The sequence below is a fragment of the Ptychodera flava genome, chromosome 11 (genome assembly GCF_041260155.1).
Source record: "Ptychodera flava strain L36383 chromosome 11, AS_Pfla_20210202, whole genome shotgun sequence".
NCBI lineage: Eukaryota > Metazoa > Hemichordata > Enteropneusta > Ptychoderidae > Ptychodera > Ptychodera flava.
In genome coordinates, this window is record NC_091938.1 from 18,374,555 (window position 1) to 18,400,908 (window position 26,354).

Below are 26,354 nucleotides of genomic sequence, written 5' to 3' on the forward strand. Positions count from 1 at the left end.
TTATCATCTTGACAAATAGCCCGCAGCCTTGACAGAAACCCAACAAGTTTCGAATTTTGCCCCCGCACAGACATCGTCATAAAAAAGTTTTATAGGTGTTGAAATGTGTCACCTCTCTGGTATATCTTCCCCGAGACATTATCGAGGCCCGCACGGTTCGACGGAAGCGTCCCTGAGCGATTGTCATTCCAGAAAAGGTAACCCGTCCAGGCTTTATGTGCATTGTAGTATGTAGTCTTCGAAAAAAAAAAAATTTGTAAATTGTCTCCACTAATCCAGCTGACGCGTAGAAATAACAAACTTTGTTATTGTTGCGATGTTGAAATACACAATATGTGTGACGTTGATAGGCCAAGCCACTCAAAAATTAAAACCGCCAGAGAAGCCGGACCTGCCCCAGTTTCTTGACGGAAACGAATGCCTTGCCGCCACGTCGGCTCCTCGCATGTCGGGATTATGACGGAAATTTGTGACAGTTGACGTCGTTTTCGAGGGCCGTCGTAAGGTAAGCCGAGTGAGGGAAAACGGCTCACGGTTTGGGCTTGTTCGAAAATTTACGGTGGAAACTGATCGGAACGAGTCGCGCTAATGACCTGACAAAATGTCGTCGTTCTCCTGGTGAAATATTTGATCGTCTGCTTTCGTTCTTGTCATTTCCAAAGTGATGCAGGTATACTGATTAGGGTAGGAACTTCTCGAAGAACAGATACACTCACAATAGATCGGTATTTGCGTTGCTATATCAGGGCACTTTTCCGTAATGTCAAAATGGGTGCCATTGCTTCTGAAGACGAAGATTTCCATTTCTCATGGTTCCAATTTTAACCATGAAGAAAGCTTCCTCTGAAATCAAAGGGGACAGTTACAACGATTGTTGAAAGCGTGCAGTTTGGATAACGTCTCGAGGATAAACTTTTCGTTGTAGGAGAATATTTGATTCAACAGTTTCTCCCGAAATGTTGGTCAAAGGCCGAGTTGTTTCTGCCAAGAACAGCTTTGATAATTGCATCACACATCTCCGTGTGGAAATATCATTTTTGGTGGAACAACTCTGTAATTCTGTAAATATTTGCTAATTCCCTTTCATAATAAGCATAATTATTGGTTATTGCAGAAAATTTACCCCAACTTTACTGATGTATTGATTTTATGACCATCATACTTCCGCCTAATTGATATAAGAAATGTAACAGAAGTAAGACTGAATATATAATTCCTTCCACTGGTTTATTTCACACGAGCTGCCGATCAGTGAATAGTTACTACTTCAGAGAGACGGTCATTAAATTAAAAACGTTTGACTGAATTCTTCGGGGATCTCGCAAGTTGCACTTTGGTGACAGCAAATGACGTTGATTTCGAATGACAGATGACTTATTGCATTTTGTTCAATATTTCTACAGAGCATGCTTTTGCTATGTACAAACAGACTATGAGCTAAATATGAAGTTTACAAGCATAATTTTAAAAATGGAGTAGTAAAATGTACATAACATTGAATGGCGTCCACTCTTTTCCTAGGATTTGTCATGTAACCGTAGATTTGCCATAACCTCAGTGCTAGCTTCGTAGATGGAAACTCTAATCTTCGCTTTTCAGATTTGCAACAAGTATGCTTCGAAAGATTAAGAAATACAATGTCAAAACCATTTTAAGCTCCCTCCAAGTTTAAAAAATCACTTTTTTTAAGTTGGCTGCGAATGCCCGTGGTGTAACATCCAAGAAATTTAATTGCCCGGCTTTGATCAACGCAATTTTAGATAAGTCATATGTTGCTTTCATGATGCTTAAAGAAAATTATCGGGGTGTCTCATAATGCTACAGTGACGTCAGATAAACGTGCGTCAACTGCAGACATTCCGTGATGACAGCATGAACCCATGGCATGTTTTTAATATAAGTGAGGAGAGCGAAACAATAAAAGAAGGAAACGATATCAGAGATTATCCATTTTCGTGTCACAAACTTGATATTACGGACTGCATAGCTTCCACGGGGCGGCGCCGATCTATCAATTTTACGGAAATTGTAATAAAACTTAAGATCATAAAACATTCTGTTATGTCAAAAATGTACAATTTTTGATTACAACAATTTCGCTTAATTGCAGTCATTATATAGTTGCCCTAATTATTGAGAAATATTCCTCAAAGGTGTTTATATTTCGGTAAATGTGAAAGCTATATTAAACACCTGTTATGAAACATCCGCTTCTCCTCTCAGTCTAAATCGTTGTCCTCCAAAATACTTTGACCATGACACTTTGAATCACTGGTTTAGAGTACACCTAAACGCAACTGATAAGATATATTTTCAATTTGTTGTTGTCATTAAATTTTCGTGTTTTTGTAAAACGGAAACAATCTTGAGGCTCTGTAGTAGATTTTTCAAGGATTAAGTGTTCATATGAGACACCACGCGTACTGGGTTTATATATCATTCAATTCAAAACACGTCAGCGGACTCAACGGTATACAAAACCTCTGATTTACTTATGACCGCTATGTGCTTCAGTGTAAACATGGGATTGCTCACCCTGTAAATAGTACACAGCATAATACCCATTGAATTGGATTACTGTCAGCAATGGGCACGTAAGCTAAGAAGAGTGACAGGGAACAGTGAGTCACGAACACAACAGAGATTATAGAAACTTAGGACGAGCTGACAAAGTTACTCCAAAAATCTAAGATTCGTCCACTCGATAACTTGCAGATTTGAACTAAATGAATAGACAGCGGGATCATTAAAAGGGACAACTTTGCGTTTATTTCGTGTTTGACCTCTTTTTTAAAAGTATCTTGTTGTTGTTGTCCCTCGCTTGTGTTTTTATCGAATGCGAGTTTAGAAATCAGTGGAAAAGTTGCAAGATATAATTGCTAAATTCTCGTCAGTGGATTCTTTATGGAAAATATTCTACGAAGGAGTGAACGGACGCCATGTTGGACGTTTTTGGGGTTTCCTTGTCACTCTCCAGCGAGAACAATGCCTATTATGAACGTTCGCATCCATGGCGAGTGTAAAACTGTGAGAAGGCCATATAGGCTCGACGAGCACCTCGGCATAGATATGCAACAAATATGCAACGCACAGAATGGTGGATCCGTTTTGCCTGTAGTAAAAGTGCCATAGTCGTCTACGGAGACAGTTTACACAAAAATAGCCTCAGTTTGGAGCCAGTTATGGATGATTAATGTGTAAATTATGTCTTGCCGGATGTGTCCGGTACATTAGGTAATTCGAAATCAATTATACACGAGCCAGCACTATAGCTAGAGGTCGTTTTGAAGTATGACGAATGACGTCATCTCCAGGACTTTCTACTAAAATGTTAAATTGGAGTCAGAGAAAAGTAAATATATGAAAAACTTACTTTTCCAGTAATCATTTATAGACTGTGTGGCATTTTCATGCCAATTAATAATTCTCCGTTGCTTCAAACATAATGCAGTGCCACTTGTGGAATAAAAGAAAATCGTACTTAGCTGTCTCTCTTGCGTGCAACTGTAACACAACTATCATCCATCAAAACAGATAATTTTGGACGGAAATTTTCAAGATTTGACCTAACACTGAAAACAGTACCGGAATATATCCTGTATGATGGATATAATTTACTAATCACTATGAAAGCTTGAAAACGTTCAAAAAGATACACACGATACAAATGTGTGAAGCTTTCCAGTCGCACTGTGAATTCGCTCGGCGACCACGGACATACGTGCGTTACGAGTATAGATAACATCTGCATGGGAGCTGAGATTTCAACAGAAGACCCGTGGCTTTGATATGATGCACCACGATTGAAAAGGAAAGCCCGGTTGTAAAAATTTACGGTGTTTAAAACAGAAAGGTCAGAAAATATTAGGAAAGTTCAGGAAAGATTTACTCGTGTTTGATAATTGTGCATTTTGAAAGAGAAGAACGAGATCTGTGAATAGACAACAATATTAACATATTTCTGATAAACTATGCTTTAAAACTGGTAACAGTAAAAAAACAGGCCCTGTTCGCCATTGTACTGATGACGACCATAAAATAGCGTATGTGAAATGTACATTTCATTCTCCGTATTCTTTAAAAAACTCGTAATTTCATCTGCTTTGATCGGATCACATGACCACATCTTTCCTGTTTCATCGCTGAGAACGTAAGAGCTCAAGTCAATAGTGACTATACGTTGTACATCGCTGTTAAGTTTGCTATTTTGCTCTTTAGCTTCGTGATTTGTCACAGCACCCGTTGTTGCGATTACTGTCATTGCATACACACCCCATCTACTCAATGGTCAGAAACGTGCATTACACAAGAGAACAAGTAAGTTTCGCGCCAGCTGTAGAGTGTCAGAGCCAAACTGCTATTGACCACCCTACACTGCTGAGTAGATATGTAGATTTGAGGCTTAATAGCGTAATGGTTAAATAGGCACTACGATCCAACAATCAAATTCTCACCGCATTGTCAATTTATCATAGAAAGGTAAAACGGGGGCATGACAAAATTTCGTTTAAATGGGGATTACTTTTCTAAATATTTCACAAAAAAAATACACTCAGCTACATGACCTGTAGCTTCGAATGACATCAAAGTGTTCTGTTTAAACTGAATCAAATGTTCATACAATGATTCTTGTTTTTATGTCAACCAACCACACGAGGTCATCTGGTCAAACCAATCTTCGCAGTCAATCCTCGTTGTGGGATTGCGTGTAATATTTAAATCCCAACTAATTTGCGTTTTAACATATGGGAACAGATGCATATGACAGTCATACCTGTACTCATATGGTAATTTTTACTCGTACATGCCAGGAGTTACACTTATTTATTCGCAAGAGGCCCCCACTTCAAAGGGGTCAAGATGCATATATTCAGTACCATGCCACGGTAAATGTACAGTTAGAGCCGACGCGTCGCGGTTACCATGGTAACATTATTCGGCATCTCAGGAATGGGCTATAGATGGCGGACCTAGCTTTGTTGCAGCCTTTTCTTCTCGACACCACTTGACCAGTGTTATGTCAGGCGTGCAAACCTCTCCAGTCACAGTCTTCCAGCTTGAACCCAGGCATTTGGGTTTTCAAAGTCTAGCCTTGAATTAGTAAAAGGTATTCGGCAGATGAAAGTTTTAAGCTTCTTAATCTATGCGTTAACGTGGCCTGTTGGAATCTCGAGTTGAAAACGCTTCAACGATAAGAGAGCAAAGGCACGCATGGGTGGGATTTGAAGGGCCTCTAGCATAGCGCGGGTATTCATTGTTTCAATCTCGATATAACATTCTGAACTCCTAGTCCCAGTGCGGTAAAGTGTAACGATACCATAGACACTGTTTCCGTGACTGGCATATACCTGGACGGTTTAAATGTTTTCCCTTGCACCACGTGGGTGTCACCTTTGAGCGTGACATTACAGACCACATTATTAAAACTCGATTCGATCCAAAAACAAAACCAACACTCAATTGCCTGTTGTGATATGATTGTGCCAGTAACCTATAAAAAAACAATTTCTACATTTCTGTTTTCACATATGGTGCAACGTAAGGCATCCAACCCTGGGACTCTCTTGGTATATTTTTAACTTGCTTTATTATTGTTCACAAGTAATTACAGTCCCGACAAAACTCAATTCGAAAAGACTGTACATGAAATGAATACCTGAGAAGCATATTTCAGTGTCTAAATTCTCGAGAGTAGGGAAATTACATTGCAAATTCGACACAGTTAATATCACGCTATAAATAAAAGCTATGTCTTCGTCCTCCTAACGATAAAATTTTAAATTTGTTTCCTTACAACCGAACACATTTCTAGTCAACATTTCAGACATTTCTTGACATCACAACATTTGTAGATTAAGTGTGTCAAATATAGTGTAGCCATGCTACCCTATCACAGTTATTTGACTTCTTCGGTTGCTTTGATCTATCTATTACTTTCTATTAACTTCCACTGAAATCTCACCATCTGTACTATTTCTTGTATATGTGCGAAAACGCTTCATTGTTACTGTTGTTATAACTAGAAGCTTAGCCTTTATGGTAAGGTGTTAAATGATCGCGGTCCGTCAAGGTGATTGTGTTCTTGTATTCGGTTCAGTCAGTTCGCGGTGTGATTGGTGGCCGAGCTTCATCAACATTCAGTATCTCGGTATCATAGGAGAAAATCAAATTTCCTAACAAAGTTGACTGTAGCAGGTGACTTTGAAATCTCAGCAGCTGCCCAACGTTTGAAGTACAGTTGTTGATCGTATAACCTCTTTCACTATTGCGTCTGCGCACTGTACGCAAGGTTAATGTAGATTGACGAAAATAAATGTAAAAATTGGTTTCTGGGACTTCAAGTTCATTGCCGGGATGACTTGAGTAACTTTCCAATACTTCCTGATTTGCAAAATTCGCTAGTCATGGTGGAAGGATGACTTCAATATTCAGTTCCCAATATAGAGATAGCTTGTTTGTCTGGCCGGTAGAGGGAACAATAGCCTATTGAAACGCAAAGAGCATCTTCCTACTGTAAACCCCGCTGAGTTGAATGTGACATATTTATCACCATGGGGGTGTAGCCAAGTCTTCAACAGTCTCATTACACTTCAGACAGTGGTTTAATGTGGTAAACAACGGTTGTGGGAGTGTTTGCGGAACAATAGCCATGGAACTATTACTTTCTATAGAGCCATATAAACAGTCAGTTAATTGTCGTGACTGGCTGATTATGGGAGAGTAATTTATGGTTAGATTTCGTCGCTAATATTAATAATTTGCGAGAAGTAAAACCTTTTGTGTTGTTAGTAGTCTTCCGATTAAATAAAATGTCAGCCACTTTTTTGTAATCTGAAATTTAGTGACTATGTTAGCAATGGTAGAAAAATTACATATACTTAAGATTTGCCACACCTTAGAGCGATGGCTTCAGAACGGTCGAACGATGCTCTCAAGTATGTTTACAATTTGAGGTAGTATGCGCCTCGAAAGTGAGAGATTTCAAATTTTGCTCAAACTTTTCTAAATGAAACTTTCAATCATTTTCATACCAAAGCAACAATAAAAATTGGGGGTCACCGTGCAAAGTATGGAACTAGCGAAACAAATTGCCTAGCATTTTTAGATATTTGAAATTTAATATGGCCGCCATCCCTGTGTTAACTCTATGGGGAAAAATTAAATATTGAATTTTCGAAAAACTAAGGCGGGGAAAGTTTTTCTTTCTCCAAGAGCTTTAAAATGAGCCCCCACAAGTGGTAGATCAGAAAAAAATTGTAGAAATTTGAGAGTCGGAATATCGTTCCCCGAGGCGCGTTCTACCGTAAACAAAGTTCAGGGCCTTCGAGTATAGTGCAGCCTGGCAGATATTTATAACAAAAGAAGTGCCAGTCAATTTAGGAGTTTTTTCTGACACTAAATACTTAAAGTCACATTTAATGGATGGATCTGACGCCATAAATTACAAAGGAAAGTCATTGGCATAACTATAAAATCTTTATGCCAGGTAAACAAACGATTATAACGTCAGTGGATGCACATTCTTTCTCGGATGGAAACGACACGGTAGAAGCTGTTGGATCCGTGCAAGTCACAACTTTGACAGATTTCAGAATGTCTAAACCTCACATGCAGTGATATGCCAATCATTCCGGGTTACGATAGCTTTTTAATTTTTTAGGTTTTTAACTTTCTTATGTTTCATGATTCCTTTTTAATGTCTGACGTAATCAAGGCGACACCTCGGTAAATAATTAGCCAATCGCGGGACGACTATTTTCATAAATTATGTTAAGTATCAGAGTCTCGCAGACACATTCGTCGCCCCTGGCCCGAAGTTCACTATTTCACGCCACTTGGGTTCACGGCGTGCGGAAGATGATGATGATCGTCATGAACTCGCATCGTGGAAGTACAGGTTTTGTCAGCTTTATTAATCAGATTTATTCATGAACTCATATTTCGATTTCACAGCGCCATCAGGGCTCCTGTTTCAAACTTTGAAATCGCAGAAAGGCAGTGAGAATTGCAGAGATTGACGGTGTATTTCTTTTCTCGTTCTTAAAGGCGGTGGATGTATTCGAGTGGTGATGTACAGCGCTATTGTACTGGTATTTTTCACTCTTATCGCATCGTCATCAGGTAAGTTTGCCAATAGTTTAAATTATTTGATTCTAATGTAGACTAGGGTGCATGTTTTTACCGTGGTTCTGTGAGGTGTCGCCAGTTACGACCAACCAAAGCTGATCAAGGAGAAAAACTTTCAATCTATTTAGCAAGCCTCATGCACGGTGGGTAATTGTCTTCGAAATAAGCATTTCCAATGACAATGTAACCGACTTCAAAGTTTGTTGCAGGTGCGTATGGTACAGTTTGCCATGAAAATCTGATAGTTCATCAATCTTTCAACATGTCACGTGAAAGCAGAGCGCCCTGATTTCTGAAACCACTGCATAGTAAAGTTGCTTTTTGCCAGCCTCTTAGAATCCCGAAACTGGCGCACCGAATAGTGCTGATCAAGTTATACCTCGAATGGATGATAATGTTGTCCCACTCTCATGCCATGTTTCTAACGATCGTTATGGCTGGCAAGAAAGACTTGCTCCAATTTAGACACATTACTAGCACCGAGGTCCCTGTTCGTGTCATAATACACGAAACATGTCTCTTCTCATAATCCTCTTGTAGCCTTTGTGATTGATTCTACTTTTAGTTGGTTGGGGTGTTCATGTTGATAATTAGGTAAAACACATTCTGTCAGAATATGCTTCGCAACTTGATCCATTTACAACAAGAAGTACAGTTTTGTCAGTGAACAACTTGAATGCACTATAACTTTCTTTGTGGATTGATTATAGCTCCACTCTTCTTTTTTGGGGGGAGGGGGGGTAATACTTCAAAGTCAAGTCTTCAAAGTATTTACAAATTCAAAAAAAGGGTTGGAAGAGTCATTCTTGGGTAGACATGTTTGTGCCGTCACGAACTATCTTCTCGACGTTGCACTATTTGCCAATTATCCCATACCCATTGTCTATTTCACTGCATCATTGACATTTAAGCCCGGCTTTGAATAGCTTCACCCCTTTATTTTATTGATGTTTTTCATCAAATTTCATGTCCAACACCCGTAATGCCAGTAATGGTAATTTGTATCTTCCAAAATTCAAGACTGCCACAGGTTAAAAGTCATTCTCTTTCCGTGCTGCGAGTATTTCGAATAATATTCCCCTTTCGAGTGTAAACAATTTAACCTTATCTTCTTTCAAAGTAAAGTTGCGTGATTAAGCTTACCCTATGATGAAATTTACAAATGATGCTACAGATTTAGACTTAATCTTTATTTCTGTGGTGTGAAGAAGATGTCATTCTTACCTACCTTGTACACTCGCCTTGCCTATTTTCTGTTTCTACGCATGCGCTTTTTCGAGTTCTTAGAGGGCTCTGATGGAACTTTCAATTCAATTAATGACAGCAAGACGGTGCACGAAAACAAGCAGCAGTTTCATAATTAACCATTTGAGAACTGTAATTTTTCCCATCAAAATTTTAGTGTAACATTTTACCAATATTTAGGAATTTTTCTGTAATTTTTTCGATAATTTTGGACCAAATGCACGTTTCAATGACAACAATTTTGACCAAAATTTCTGAAAAAACTGAAAAAATTGTCTAAATCTAAAAAAGTTACTGGCTATGTTACATTCTGTGAAGGCAACAAAAGTTGACTTTGGCACTCAAAGGGTTAAAGATTCATCTATTCATATTCGATCTTCAGTCAGGACTGCTAAGCTGGTACTCGCGGGTACATTCCGACGAAATTTCTCGAAGAAATTGTACAGATTAATTAAGCGCTTGCCAGTTCGTGAGTGACAAGAAAAGAAAACCGGCACCGCCATAATTGTTGAAAAAGCAGTTTGATTTCATACTTGCTCATGTTATCGTTGCAAGCCATCGGTTTGACAGAGTAACCTGTTCGATGACCTACAACATTCTCCACGGTTCTCATTCTTGGTCTTGAAATGTTCGGTGATAGTTAGAGCCACTGTATAGACGGCCAGACTAATTTGGTAATGACCTGTGATTGGATTTCTGATCCAAGTAGTCGCGAAATCAAAGATCGATCACTGATTAAAATGAAAGATGCAGGGCACTGTCGTTAACACAAATAACAACAAGCGTGTAATTTGGTTTTGACGCAGTTACACCTCTCCACTCTATTAACTTGTTGATCGTAACCAGGATTAAAATCACGATGCCTTTCATCTGGATGCCAGAAGTACAGCGTAGTAGTACAGCGTAACTTTGTTAAATATTTGTGTTATCTTGTAAATGTAAGGTTTGATGATTATTCATATGATGATATGTGTGTTATGTTTAATTTACCAATGCTGTCTAAACGGCGCACTTATTTTGACCTTGTTTTTCTTCACAAATCAATTAATGCCCTTCTTGATTGCCAACCAATTTTTAATTTACACATTCCTGGGCGATCAACTAGACAGAAACAGAAACGGACATTTCATGAACCTGGTGGTAGAGTTAAATTTACTAGCAATTCACTTTTTAATCGCATTCCAAAGCTATATAATAGTTTTTATCAATGTCTACCAATTTTTAACATTCCTGTTTCGAGTTTTAAAAGAAAAGCTAAAAGCATTTGCTTTTGAATTTTTACTTTGTCCTTGTTGTGCATGTCATTTGTTTTAACTTGCTTTCTTGTCCTGTAACATCATGTTATTTGTATTTTTTACTAAAATCCTCCTGTAAGTGCGGATGTATATGGTTTTTAACTGTATCATATCTGTGTTGGAGTTCGAAATAAATAAATAAATAAAAAGAAGAAGGGCGAATCTGTGGAAACCATTCGACAGCGTTCGGTCAAAATATTTAATATCGGAAAAATTTAAATTTAAGCTGTTTTTTCTTGAAAACACACTATTAGTGAGCCTTATCATAGTCTTATTATCGAGATGCCCAGTGTTTGGTTATCGCTAATAATTTACAATCACTTTTGGGTTTTTTAATTTTGGTTGTTTTATTGCAATGTTGATGCTAATGTTTTTTCAGTGGTCACGGAGGACGATGCACTTATGGTGCCATTGGTGGACAGCAAAATTAAAACTCGACAATATATAAGGTTTTTAATGGGACTAGTACTTGTCAGCAATAACTATTAAAATCGCCCACACACAAACCGTCTGCTTTTCTACATCGTTCCGTTGGCTTCTCTAATTTTGTGATAATTTTTTCCCTGACAGGGACAGTAGTTGTAGCGTTTGATGATGTTTTCATTATTTTCATTCTACAAAACAAATGCTTGTTCTTATTGTTTCCCTTTCAGTATATTGAAGCAAAAGGTATATTACCTTCAGCCACACAATCCATCGTGTACGTTGTGCAATATACAAATGAGTTGTAGTCCCGACTAACATTACAATGTAGTTCATGGTTAATGGAGGGCTGACTGCTCCTTCGGCTTGGGAAATCTTCAAAGTATTGACCGCACTAGAAATTCAGAGTTCGTCGGTACTACACCGTACCTACTTCGTAGAGGACAATCTCACTATAGCCATCGCCAAAGTTTCTCCAATGTCTTGTTGGTCGTGGTATAGAGCGACGGCCGTCATCGTCGTTGGTCTTTAATATCGTCCGTTTGTCATATTGTCGAAGCATGAAGGTTTAAGTATGCCAGAAAGGATTGGCCTCAATGATACATTATATATGAATTAAGGATAATTTATGCCTCCAATCATATATACACTTGGTGGTTATCTGCATAACTGCAAAGTCATGACGTCATCTCTACTTGAAGTGTTAGTGACGGAAGACTCCATATTTCATAATCTGTCCCTGGTAATGAAATGTTTATGGTCAAGGTTCCCATCACTGGCCAACACCATAAACATTAGAAGTTTAGAACAATTATTTACGTGTTTGATTTCTCACAGTTCGTGTTTGGTTTCTCACGATTCGGTCACCGAAGCTCATAATTCCAAACCGGTTCATTGACCTTTACACAGAAAAGGAATAACATAACGATATTCAAGATGGACGAGAACTCTGTCTGTAACACTAAAATTTCGTCGTCAAACAAAGGCTTTGAACATTATGCACTCACAGCCTGTATTTACTGGTTAAACACCAGTCATATCGACATGACAGTAGGAGTAGAAAGAGAAATTGTTTTTTACATACTTACAAAGACCAAGAAATTACTGCTGAATTAAGAGACTCTGACTCTGAGGTAAAAAATGCTCTAGGAATACGTCAACAAGCTTAAATTCAAGTTTTCTTTGGTTTGTTTGTTTGTTTCAGAAATTGGGGAGAGTAGCGACCAAGCACGTCTGATAAAGGCCATATTCGATGAGAGGGGCTACAATGCCAAAATACGACCGGTCAGACACCGCACCACAGTCACCAATGTCACTATGACGTTAGTGCTGGCTACGATCATCGATATGGTAAGCGTAAAATAGATTTCATCGGAAAACATAGATGTGTTGCAGCTGACGACGATCGAGCTTTTGAGCAGATGCTGATTTTAATTTTTGCAAATTTACTGCTCGTAAACATGGAACATAAAAAGAGCAAATGGTGGCGCTGTCTGACAATGGCACAAAAGAAGGTTTAATACGTCTAATCTTGTAATCCTGATTGAGTGCCCTGGCGGTATGTTAAAGTAGTAAAAATGTTTTCAGTCCCATCATGCCCACTATGCAAATGAAGCGGTGAAATACTTTGTAAAACCTTGTGTTATTAGCCTAGTCTGTGTTTCTACCGCACTATACAAGACTTACGGAGGTGTACTGTTGCAAACATTAATAATGGAATATCTGATAAGTGTTAATACAAAAGACATCCAAACTGGTTTCTTGTCAGACCCTTTGGACACATAAAACTGTCTTGTTTAGCGTAAATACTCAATTCAATAGAAACTGTATATATACAGAACACTTAGTATGCGAAATTGCCGCCTCAAGAGGGCGTTTGATACTTTGATTGCCAGCCATTCCAAGCCTCCGAGTCAGTATTATTACAACTCTACAATATATGGCTAGCTCTAGCGTTCTACAATAAAGTACTACAAGTAATTAAATTGATAAGCAGCTTGGTCTTCTATCTGTGGTTGTGTATGCTAGAAATGTGATCAAATGAGCATGATACAACATACGATCTACTCGGGATAATGGATCACTCAATTTAGTGAAGGAAATCTTTATCAACGTGAGAATTCTGCGACAACAAAGTTGATAATTGAATACATGTTCGTCCGCATTTATGACATAAGTTGTGTTATAAATTATACTAGTTGGTCAGGACTGATGGAGGTACTCTACTACATGGTTAGGATGTAGACAGTTGCTTCTAGTCGAGGTACAACTCTTACATAAGTGGATACAGCCCTGCCACGAGCCGTGGCAGGGGATCTTCAGTTCCAGCTAGTCTAAAACAGATACCAACCGATCAAATAGTTGTGTGTGTGCGCGCGCGCACAAGAAATCACGTTTTTCTACGAATGTTACAGTGTTAACCTTTTCTTGGTCACTAGGATGAGCGTAACCAAGCATTGAAGAGTAACATGTGGGTGACGCTGGTGAGTTTCACATAGACATCTCAAGTAATTACTTGTCAGAAACTCAGACTGTATGGCAGTCTAAACTTTAAATCATATTCGTCTTTGTTTTACCTGACTCTTACTTCATACACATACATATATACTAATGGAGTGTAGGTATGGGTGGCTGAAACTCTACACGCCCAAAAAGCAATGACCGAAAGAGCAACTGCGTGTATATGTCTCTGACTTACTTGAGAATTTGAGTCACTCACCTTGGACAGTAAAGTTGCATTCTAAAGAAGGCATGCATGCAATGACACCAAAACAGGCGTTCAATTGCCATATGATACAATGTACACTCTGTACAATTACTGTGATAAAACCTCTATATTCTTCTCTACTGGAATACAAAATGTGAATGGGCTGATGTTTTATATACTTGTAAGGTACATTTATATTGTGTCTGCTGATTTTTTTCTTTATGAAGGAATGGCACGATGAGTTCATCTCTTGGAACCCTGAAGACTACGGCGGCATTGAAAATTTTAAAGTGCCGTCTCACGATGTGTGGTTACCAGATGTTGTTCTTTACAACAAGTAAGTGATTTCCATAGCCGTGTTCTTTTGTTTAATCAAACAATAACAAACAATAACGCATGTCGTATTGGTTTTTCAGTACTTGTGTTTCCGCGAATCAACACACCGCCATTATGGAGAGAGAGAGAGAGAGAGAGAGAGAGAGAGAGAGAGAGAGAGAGAGAGAGAGAGAGAGAGAGAGAGAGAGAGAGAGAGAGAGAGAGAGAGAGAGAGAGAGAGAGAGAGAGAGAGAGAGAGAGAGAGAGAGAGAGAGAGCCTTGCACTATATTACAGATAAAGAAGTTACTAATAAAGGTGATGAATTTCTTACATTTTACAGTGCTGATGACGAGTATAAGAATTTCCTTATCAAGCAAGTTTCAATTTTATACTATGACGGAGCAGTTCTGTGGGCGACGCCAGTCATATTCAAAAGTTCATGCGCCGTTGACGTGACGTATTTCCCCTTCGATGTTCAAAATTGTACCATGAAATTCGGGCCATGGCAACACGATGGAACAGAAGTCTACATGTATGGTTTCAGTAAGTATACAAATTTCAAATTATGGACGGGTTACAAAAAGTAAAAAAGAAACAACAACACGATTGGCACGGTTTCATTGTTATTGTGCAATAACATAATGTTTGCCTTTTATTTAGTTGTCATTTTTTTTGAATAATCATCGTCCAGTGGTTAGGCTTCATGAACGACTTTCAGAGGAGTGTAAAGTGTTTTTTGTAGACTTACGCCACGCAACACTGTGAGTGGAAACAACATTTTAATGAACTCTTACATTAAACATCAATATAAACAGCCTATGTTCCTAGTACAACTCCTTCCAATAATCACTCTATAACACTAACATGTCTCCAAAACGCCAGTGTAAATAACAACAAACGCTCCAAGCAAAGAACACAAAGTACGTGTGACTTGAGGTCACATTATAGCGCCCTCTGTGTTGCTTGACAACAAATTATGAACATACATATAAATTGTTCGAGACTCAAGCATAATGTTGTTTCCATGAGCAAAATCACTTTAAGGTAGTATGCGCCTCGGGGATAGATAGTCGGACTCTCAAGTTTTTTGAATACTTTTTTGTTCCCCGCTTAAGGGGACTTACTTTACTAAAGCTATTAAAATAGGAACAATTTTCACCACATTAGTTTGTCAAAAAATGAAAACTTTTTTCTCGTGGAGTTAACACAGCAATGGCAGCCATTTTGAATTTAGGTAATGTTAGGTACATGGAAATTGTTTCTCTAATACATGTACCAAGCTTTGCATCGTGACCCCTGATTTTTAATCGCGATTGATGGTTGAAAGGTTCCTCAAGGAAAGTTTGACCGAATGCTTAAGTATTTCACTTTCGAGGCGCGCATGCCACCTACATCCCCAGTACTCCATTGTTAGATGGCGTAGTCATCGCATCCTGCAAATGGGCTTCCGCGCGTTTAATGAAATGAGTGAAAAAATGCTGTCTTTAGCGAATCTATACTGAACTTCGAGAATTGATAAATAAATGATACACAAAAGCGATAATATGCGGTATGCGGTGGTCATCACACCCCACGAGCGTACTGTGTACCCTCTAAAGACTCACCACTTTTATTTACACAATTCCCCCCTTACAACGCATTGTCTAAAGGCAACAGACTAAACAGGATCTGTAAAACTGCATTTACAAGATTTAGAGAATATACACATAAAAAATACTTGTGTGGACATCGTGGAGTTTCGACCGAGACTGAAGACAAAAGACCTTTACACCAATATATACGCATTCAACACCTGGTGACACAAGCGTCAATCAAAGGAATTCTCTTATGTAACGAATAGATAGTAATTATATGCTAATCTTCGAAACGCATATAATTATTCAATCTATACTGAACTTCGAGAATTGATAAATAAATGATACACAAAAGCGATAATATGCGGTATGCGGTGGTCGTCACACCCCACGAGAGTGAAAAAGCTAGGCTAGTAGTTATGCTGCATTGCACGGGTACGAAATATCTCCATCGATGAACAACTAATCGTCTATCTGGACTCAATGAATAAAAAATATGACTAAATAAATAGGATTGTACAAGGCAGAAGACTAGGAGACTGTAACAGCGAAAGACTTGTAAACAGGTTGAAAAAAATACTGAGAGTAAAATACAAAGCAACATACTCAAAACAGGAAGTATGAAAAAGCCTAAATGCACATAGCCGCTCAGGAAAAACCAGAGATAAAAAACCTACATGGAAAATAGGAAAAAACCTCTGGAAACCTGAACCCGATGCATGCTAGATGTGCCAATGGTTCGGGATTTCTTATTATCGAAACAAACAAAAACTGATTGAAAAAAAAAATACAGAAACGAAGTGAAAAACAACTGGTTCAAATAAACAGAATTGCACAGAGTTAGTTGCACTGCTGGACTTATGGCAAAACTACAAATTAATATTTATAAACAAATGTGAACCGCCGAAAATCTGTTAATCTTGCAGCTATTGGCTGACAACGACTCATACCTAGACAATTTTCGACATTTCTATAAACTGCAGAAAAATTAATTATTGTATTCTGACATTTACTCTCATTAATTCCATGTTGAGCAAGTCGACGATATCATGCAACTGTCCTTAGAGCTAGTGGATATCCATCCGCCGTATATGGCTAAGCACCTGTCTCTCACACTGTTATCAGCTGCTCTCTGCCCTGGAAAGCGTCTTTTAGAAACGTCGGCTTGGCCAAGATGCGTCTGCAGCCCTCAAATGTAGATTGAAGAGGATGAACCAAACGATGTACCGTACAATAGACTGTTCCGGATAAAGTATGGAACCCTCTGATGTCGTTATAGACCACCATTTTCAATGATACTGCCAGTCTTGGCGATGGACTGCAATGTGGAAGATCGGTTCGGCAGGGAATACAGCATCCATAGTCATGCTCGTTGAATACCAATTTATCCAGTGGAGCCCTCCATTTCTGTACTTTGATACTGTGAACCTGCTTTCCATACTGACATCACATCTGGAAGGGTTTATGTAGATTACATAAGGCTGGGCCATCGAACTCTGTTCTTCATTGCTCCATCTGGAAAAAAATAATAACGCAAAAAACGGCAAACTAGAAGATCCATCAACAAAAGTCACGAATGTGATGCCAATAGGCTACATGCAAGAACAAAACTATTTTTGCAAATAAACCACACCAGGTTTGCAAGCTAATATCCCGAAATCTCAGTCACCAAGGTATGCTGCCTCGCATCATTAAGTCATGAATTGCCTCAATGGAGGAGATCGCTGGCGAAAGCCATAATAACATATGATATTAACAAGCCCTGAATAAAGAACATGACCGAAAAGTCATTCACTCACGAAAAGCCTCAATGGATGACATAATCGGCGAAAGTAATATTGACAGTCTCTTTCTCATATTACTTTCAATTGAAATGTACGATGGGCCGAGGCCTTGTATTGAAATAAATAAAATCTGAAATCTGAAATAATCGGCGAAAGCAATTATTGACAGGCCCAGGAAATGGGTATGACCGACGAAAAGTCATTCACTCCATAATAGTCTCAATGAAAGACATAATTGGCGAAAGCCATAAACAAGCCCTGAAAATGGGCATGACAGAAAAGTCATTCACTCTCGAATAGCCTCAATGGATGACATAATCGGCGAAAGCAATTAACAGGCCCTGGAAACGGTTATGACCGACGAAAAGTCATTCACTCCAGAATAGTCTCAATGAAAGACATAATTGGCGAAAACCATAAACAGGCCATGAAAATGGGCATGACAGAAAAGTCATTCACTCTCGAAAGAGTCTAGATAACGTTAATGTAAATGCAATATCAAATTATATTCCAACAGCACTGCACAAATGGCAAACATGAAAACATGAAAGTCAGCAATCAAAAAACAGACTAGAAGGATGTCGCCTGGAAGATAATTACAACTCTACAACAACTGTAAAGCCAAATTACCATTGTAGAAAACTAGCCTCTAACCATGGAGCGACCGAAAGGATGACACTGTCACCAGCATATTGAAAGTAAGACAATCTAAAATGGAAGGTGATGGTTCGTAAAAATCGTCGGGCACTGGCTGTGCCCTTCTTTGTGTGATGTACACGACACTTTAGGGTAGCACAAAGAGACCTTTCACAAAATCTGCAAACCGCTTAAAATAGCACACGGACATTCCAGAACAAACAACATGGCCTTATCGGAGAAAATTAAGATGATGGATAGCTGACAATACAGGCTTGAACGGAGGACATGACAAGTTGTTTTCGTTCGTGCAATTTTGACATTAAGCATCTACGGCTTCTGCGCCAGGATTCCCACACGCCGAAAGCAAGCGAAAAATAAAGTACGACAGTAAATAACGAAAATATTAACAGTGACGCTCCAGAGAAGCAATTTTAACTGATTATCGAAAAACCAACGTACTAGAATGTGATGCAGAAATGAGAGCAGGGAGCCTAAAAAAAGGCAGCGCTTATAATTTACGAAAAGTCGAACTTTGCTTGACACCCTATAAATAGAGACCACGCAAAAAAAAAATACAGAGAAAAAGCAAAGCAAAACAAAACAAAACTGGTGACTATACCCAGAGCAACTGGCAATGAAAAAGAAAATCAACATTTGTTCGCAAGTTCACGTACCGAACATCTACCAAGTGTTAAAAGATCTGCGAAAACGAAATTGATGATGCCGATTTTCCTTTGAGGAATAGAAAAAACCATGCTTGGCGTAACATAATGAAACTTAATAAACATTCACCAACCAACCTGCTTTGAGTAAATCATTCCGTTGAATCAGACGCCAACGTTAGCGGAAACCAAGGATTCATGGTCAGAAAAACCATCATCTAAGCCACAGATTGTGGAGAAACTGTCTCAACAGACGATTTAAGCATACAACATGACAGTGGACGCAAACGTAATGTTTGACAAATGCTTACAACTTCGGAGAAACAATAACAAGCTATGCTGACAGTAAAGCAAACTGAATAAATTAAATATAAAGTAATTGTACTAAGCTTATTCATCAAAAACCCAAGCAAATCCTACAAATTCATACACAACAAATCCCAAGCAAATCCCACAATTTTACAATGCAAATCCCAAGAAATTCCCTCAAATATTTACAGTAAAAATCTCATAAAGTTACAGAGCTTGTAAAAACGTCAACGTGGTTATAATGGAACTCCCAATCACATGTAACAAAGAAGAGTTATCGCTCAACATTTGAGTTAGTCCTGTGATCTTCACAACGGAAATCTTTCTTTTCTGAATATTTATTGATATGCCCCGAGGTCCGCTAAACCAATCTTACCTTTTTTCTTCCCCTCTGCAATAGAGCCCATACAGAAAGGAGGAGACGAATGCTGGGATATGCAACGGTTTTCAAGCAATATTGCAAAATACCCCTGTTCACAAAACATATGCTTCCTGCATGAAAAGCAATTACTTCAAGAAATAGGTGGAGGAGAATGGAGATGGCATGGGAGAATGAATGAAAGGCAAGCTGAAGCTAAATGACAAATACCTTTAACATATGGCAGACAATTTTGGCTTTTTAAAATTTCAATGACCAACGCAAAGTGCCCACTACAGACATGCCTAAAAACTGCTTCACTCAGGTCTACTAGGACAATGACGAGAGTCAAAGACAAAATTAAGTTTTGATACTACACAGGATTAGATGGATGAGTAGCGAGTTGATTGGGCAGAAAGTTTGATGCACTGGTCGTTGCCTGCTTAGAAGAGATTGGAAAAGTCTATCTGTTCTGCAAATACCACCGTCCGCAACGAAACCGTGAGTCGATCAGAAGGTGGAAGCTGAAGTACTGGACGAAATATGGTCGCAGGTTGCCCGGTAAAGGTTACAAGAAACTTTTTGACAGTCACAGAATCTGACGTTGTTGAAACAAGCTGCTCATGAGAAAAACCTATTGGAATGGGACTTAGTTTCGTCTTCTTAATTTTCTGTTCTCCTCTCCTCCGGAGCGTTGCATTCATTTCTCGACATCGGTTTCATACGCTAATTCGCCAGAAATCTATTCGTAGACGGTCCCCCAGCCGAATACGCTCGTCTGCTAATTTAGATAATTTCATGCGATAAGTAACGAGACAAATACCTTACTTCAGGGACTTCTTTGCTTTTTTGTGTGCCCCTTTGGAGACTGCATACAAAGAGACTTCCAGGTGATCAAATACTCTCCCTTCGTGCTCAAACTGCTGTCTGTTGCATGGTTTAAGGAACTTCGTAACTGTCAGTACACCCTTCTTGGCAGCGTAATGAATGGTTTCTGAATTGTTCTAACTGGTCGTCCTCTTGAATTGTGCGAGGTAGCTTCAACTGTCGAGATGGGGCAATAATTGCAAGTAATGATGCTACGCCAGGTGGCGTTGAAGTCAGCTCCTTAGTATCTCTGCAGTGTTGACTGTTGTGTGGACATCGTGGAGTTTCGACCGAGACTGAAGACAAAAGACCTTTACACCAATATATACGCATTCAACACCTGGTGACACAAGCGTCAATCAAAGGAATTCTCTTATGTAACGAATAGATAGTAATTATATGCTAATCTTCGAAACGCATATAATTATTCATTCTTTTGCAAGGTTTCGTTTTGTTGTACGAAAATGGCGTTCAAGTTTACAATATTAATTTTTTTCTGCCACAAGTTTTTCTTTGATGAAAATGATACATGTGTTGTTCATCGTACGCATGGTATCGAAAAAAGTTTCCAAACTTTTTACATGTAAGTTGACACGTGACAAAACTAAAGTTTCTGATACTATGAATTGAACAATGAGTGCAACACAATAGGAGGGCGGTCATGAATGAAATTTCCTATATTCTTTGAATAAATTTTCTAGTTCCTACGTAAGCTTTTCACATGCTCTTTATTTCATTATCAAATGCATATGATAAAAAACGTGTCGATTATACATGCGGGACGATGCGGTTTACGAATCATAGCAAAATCTCATTCACATAATTTTCTATTATACTTTTCTATACCTTATTTCTGTCCGAAATGAAAAAAATGGAACATCAGCCATTGTACTGATAATTACTACCTGATTCAGCGGCAATTTGGCACCGAACTTGAAACCCGATGTAACTTTTGACATCCTGAAAACAGTGGTTTCATGAGATTCAGTGTCTCTGAAAGTTTAGCATTTCAACGGTGGGGATCCAGTATGCCCTCGCTCTTAAATTGTCACGTTTCTATCGTATCAATTGCATCCCACAGGTGACATCACGGAATATGAGAGCGACGGCCAATGGGATTTAACGTCGATGAGTCTGGACGCTCACGTCGAGTACTACCCTGATCATCCGGGCATTCCCTACACCGACGTTACCTACCACGTCATTTTGAAAAGGCGCCCTCAGTATTACGTCTTCAACTTGCTGCTTCCGAACGCCTTGTTCACCGTGGTTACGGTGACCGTGTTCTACTTGCCGCCTGAATCAGGCGAGAAGATCAGTCTGAGCATTACTATTCTGCTGTCGTTGACTGTGTTCCAGCTTATGCTGGCCGACTTCATGCCGCCGTCGAGTTATCTGCCATATGTTGGTGAGTTACAAGAAAATACCCATAGTCAAGATAAGGTCTACTCTCGCCAACTGCTGTTTGAAATAATCCAACATTTTTGCGTTTAGATTAAATTTTGATTCCATGGTAAAACAGCGAAGTATGTACTACGACCATACTCGTAAATCAATTTCTCTTTGCCACTATATCTTTTCTGTAATAATTACGCGACGCATAATGCGCTCACAAGTTCAAAACACGTATTAATAAGCCACATACATATATTTGCAATTCAAGACGGTATGTGATTACAAGTATATGGTAATTTTAACTCGATTTACCATAAACTCTATCGGTCTGCTTAGTGAAATATGAAATTCTACGAAATATTGGCATGAATGATTTAACAGTGTTCTAGTAATACTTACTTTTATTTCTCAACTTCAATGTATAAATTTTGAGTTCAGTATATTGACATGTGTGATTGATGTTGGTGTTATAATTTGAGTTGTCAATTCCAATATAGTGAACAATGTTTGATTGTTTGTATAGTTAACTTGTACATGGAACTTGCCACATAACCATAACGAATTTACGAATGATACTTTCGATTGTTTTAACACAAAAAGTTTGAATTCGATTCTAGAGGGCGCTAATTAAGTCTTATTTGCTCGTTTTCTGTTCAGGCTACTATTTCGTCGGTGTGATGATACTTGTGTCGATGTCCCTGGTGTCGTCGGTATTGGTGGTCAACATTCACTTCGGAAACTCCGAGGAAGACGGAATGCCTGCTTGGGTTCGACGCCTCTTCATGAATCAATTGGCGCCGCTCCTGAACGTGCGAAAAGCACCACCGAAGGTGCCCCCTTTCCAGTCGAACATCTCCTCTCATCGCCTGGAGGAATTGAAACGGACTCCGAAGTACCTCCACGCGCGCATGAGCAACGGGGACGTGCTAATTCCCCTCGTGCGAAAATACAGCACGGACCGGCACTACATCAACTCACACCACCATCACACGAGGAAGATTAAGAGCAACCCGTGCGATGAGAGCGAAATAATAATTGAGATACTTGAAGAAGTCAGGAAAGTCTCGAAGTTTCACGAAGCAAAGAAGAGAGAAGAGGTTGCCAGGAGGGACTGGAAAATTGTGGCTATGGTTCTTGATAAAATCTTCCTAGTTGTTTACATCTTTGGCAGTATAATCGCAGCCGTTGTGTTTGCTGGTCAAATGTCAACGTAGGGGGCGCTACGTAACTGAATCTTGTGCAATACTGACACATTTTACAAGTGTTTTGATTTTTTTCTTAATACTGAGATGACCAGGTTACAAAATTATTTATATTTGTAAGTCTCAACTTTTGTATACGAAGGATCAAAATTAGTTAATCAGTTAATTTTACGCATTCAATTATTCATCTTTCGAAACGAGAGCGCCACGTCACGGTCTCCAGATCGTGACCTGACAGGAACACATTATACCTGTGTACTGAAAACGCTGGATACTATGTAATATGGAGGGCTGAAACGATTTTACTGATGTGAATAATGTCACAATGAGAACAAGACGCACATATACAAACTATCGCTTCTTTTAGCCAGCTTGTTCCGTTAACTCAAGGCCGTAACGCGCGCATGCTCTTCGGGGTTCCTGAAAGTGCTTGACCGCAGCGTAAGGCATCATTCTTCAAGTATGTGCACGTTGAAAATGACTTGAACCTTATTATCACGACATATCTCCTATATGACATACACAAAGTTCTCTGTTTGAAGAAAAGTCTTGAATGCGTTAGGTCAAGAAAGCAAGAGAGATTTCACTCGAAGTGAATCACACTTTCTCATCTTAAGTTTCAATCGGCATAATATCATCATCAAGGTGATGTACGTCCGGAACGGAGAGTGCCCCCCCCCCCCCCTGCATGGTGTAAATTATGACATGACCTTAGACCTTGGTGGCTGTCTCATTTGCAACATTTCTTCATTCATTTTTATGTACAATGACAAACGACAACCTCTGAATCAGGCACATCAGGGGCCGGTTACCTTGAGCATTTCAAATTTATTTAGTATGTCCCGTTCTGTTATTGTAATAATTGCATAGACGATACGTTTACGTGTTTTGCTTCTTGTAAGATTTAGTAATCATGTCTTCATTTTTCTATCCGTATATACGCTTCCGTATCAGCCCACTATTCATCTGTGTATCTCTCTGTTTGTCTATGTATCTATCCATCCATCCATCTACCTATCTAATCTACCTACCTACATTCCTATCTATCTATCTATCTATCTATCTATCTATCTATCTATCTATCTATCTATCTATCTATCTATCTATCTATCTATCTATCTATCTATCTATCTGTCTGTCTGTCTGTCTGTCTGTCTGTCTGTCCGTCCGTCCGTCCGTCCGTCCGTCCGTCCGTCCATCCATCCATCCATCCATCCATCCATCCATCTATCTAAAAAAGACTATCCATCTATCATCTATCTATCTATCTAATCATCCATTGTATATTCAACCATTCTACTCAACCATCCGTCCATCCATGAATCCAACCGTTCATGCATCATCATTCCATCTATCCACTTGCCATCCGTCCATTAATCCGGCCAGCATCATCTATACGTCCCGACAATCAAGTTCTTTCACTTCACTATATCTCTGAACCGCCTTCATTTTCCCCGTCCATTACAATAATAACTTCGGTTTTCCTATCTTTAAAACGGAAAAAACGCGTAGACTCTGAAATGTATAATTATTTTAATTCACGAATTATGAAGTATGTCAGATTAGATTTTAAGAGCAGTAGTATAATCAACTTATGGCGAATCAACGTACGAGATGATCACTTATGACACGTCGAGATCGTCGATTTTTATTTACGCACAAATTTGTATTTATTAAAATGTATTTACAAGAATTGACGGTTGTACAAATTGACAGATATTTTACAAATCTACCGTAGAGGGTTAGTGACTAGAGAGGTTACACTCGGAGTGTCAGTGCCAATGGGCCTTGCAAAGTCAGGAATGATCTGTAGCCTACTGACCCTCTTTTCACCTGATGTTCGTTTGGTCCCTTTATTCCTGCAGCAAAGTTAGGCCTCTACGAATGAAAATGGGGTGGAAAGGTCAAGCCAACATTGATCAATATCATCCCCAGTACAGACTTTAGCACTTCTCAACCACGTGATTCTCTTATACCGTTTGAGATTCGCCAACCTTATGATGTTTCTCAGTGAAAGGAACTCTATACCTGCCATAATTGAGCTATTACAGCGCGAATTCTAGTTATTAATGATGCAGTAATCTTTAAAAGGATACGCCGATAAAATTGTTAAAGACAACATTTTTGCAAGCCGTTTCCTGGCGGCGGACGGGAATGTCTTTGATTAGCAACAGACAGGGAAATTTTATTCGTTTGCTCATAGGACAAACAAGAAGAAAATCTCACAGGGCAAAAGTAGGATTCTAGTTTTGTATATAAGTGTGGGCTCATTGGAGGAGGGCAAAGTCATGAGGTGGGAAGACGAAAGTGGTGAGATTTGTAATAAGCATGTGACAGTTGTGCCAATTTCAAATTGAGTAATGAGGAGGGGGAGTAGGGCATCGGAGGGGAATTTTCAGATCGTGCGGAGGGGGTGGGGACTGCAAACAGCTTCCACTTGAACCTCAATTTATCTTTATTTTGCACAAAATATCTTAGAAGGGTAGATTAACATGAAAAACACCTAGTTACTCTAGATTGGCTGCTTAGATGCCTTAGCAGAAACTATAACGTGAACATGAAAACGGTGTCACTGATATGTAAGAGTTTCTTGAGTTTAATTAGTAACTTGTATACATTTGCATTTTTTTAAAGATTTTATATTTTCAAGATTTCTACATACAATGGAGATTTTGATTAATCATTAATTTATTCACTTAAGTTTTGAAGCTTTAACTTTTAAAACTCCGACTCATTGTTTTGTACCTCATCCCGTTCTATTAGTATCGAGTAAACATGACATGGTATTAAAATATCAGAGAGAAATTAATATTGTCGATTTCGTTTGTTTACAATTCAGTCCGGCCGAGTATTTGCTTCAGGAGAAGAATGCAAATCGCCACTCAGACTGAACTGATCCCAAAAATCTCGTTTACATCAACGAGATTGTTGGGATCTACCCTGTGCTATCAAAGCAAGGGGCATGTGAAGCGCTCACATTCTCTTACAAAACATTACGATGTAAATCTTGATATTCCAAAGCGGTGACATTTAGCAGGCCACAAAGGGCAGGTTTAGTAGGTATTATTATTAAATTTCGTCCAAAAAAGCCAATCCCCGTTCACAACAAGTTACAATCTGTGCGTCTTTATGTATTTGACAATTGATAAGAATTTGGAACAGGGGAGGGTCATGTGTTGCAAATTGGAAAAGGGGCAGCTCACATTTTAGATACCCGGTAAGGGTATTTCCTCCAGTTCACCCCCGTAATAATTGAAAGTTCACTTAAACAGCCAATTGTGTTTCGGAGTTGAGCCGAGATTAGACTTGGTAAAATCGCTTTGAAAATTTACAAACGGTTTTGTCCAAGATCATCCGTTCCTAGAAATTTACATCTCGGAGCACTGGAAGTTGTGTCCCTGTGGCACACACTTCCGCGGAATTCCTGAATTCGTCCAGAGCTATATAATGT

General features: G+C 39.0%; 1 protein-coding gene across 9 annotated transcripts in view; it reads left to right on the plus strand.

Annotated features, from left to right (window-relative positions):
* Positions 1 to 25,709, plus strand: part of LOC139143697 (acetylcholine receptor subunit alpha-like) — a 31,195-nt gene extending 5,486 nt beyond the window's left edge. For 2 of the 9 annotated variants that reach the window (XR_011554662.1, XR_011554661.1), the window contains exons 2-9: positions 8,047 to 8,121; positions 12,295 to 12,440; positions 13,529 to 13,573; positions 14,025 to 14,134; positions 14,454 to 14,656; positions 21,388 to 21,714; positions 22,359 to 24,064; positions 24,144 to 25,701. Coding sequence is in view for 5 of the 9 variants with exons in the window: in XM_070714218.1 (XP_070570319.1) it covers positions 7,768 to 7,897; positions 8,047 to 8,121; positions 12,295 to 12,440; positions 13,529 to 13,573; positions 14,025 to 14,134; positions 14,454 to 14,656; positions 21,388 to 21,714; positions 22,359 to 22,915 (1,593 nt within the window). In the remaining 4 variants the exon portion in view is untranslated. Of the gene's footprint in view, positions 1 to 24; positions 198 to 389; positions 506 to 7,633; positions 7,898 to 8,046; positions 8,122 to 12,294; positions 12,441 to 13,528; positions 13,574 to 14,024; positions 14,135 to 14,453; positions 14,657 to 21,387; positions 21,715 to 22,358 lie in introns of those variants that run through there. The other 7 variants (XM_070714221.1, XM_070714220.1, XR_011554660.1 and 4 more) reach the window with 6 other exon arrangements.
* Positions 25,710 to 26,354: the final 645 nt, after the last annotated feature.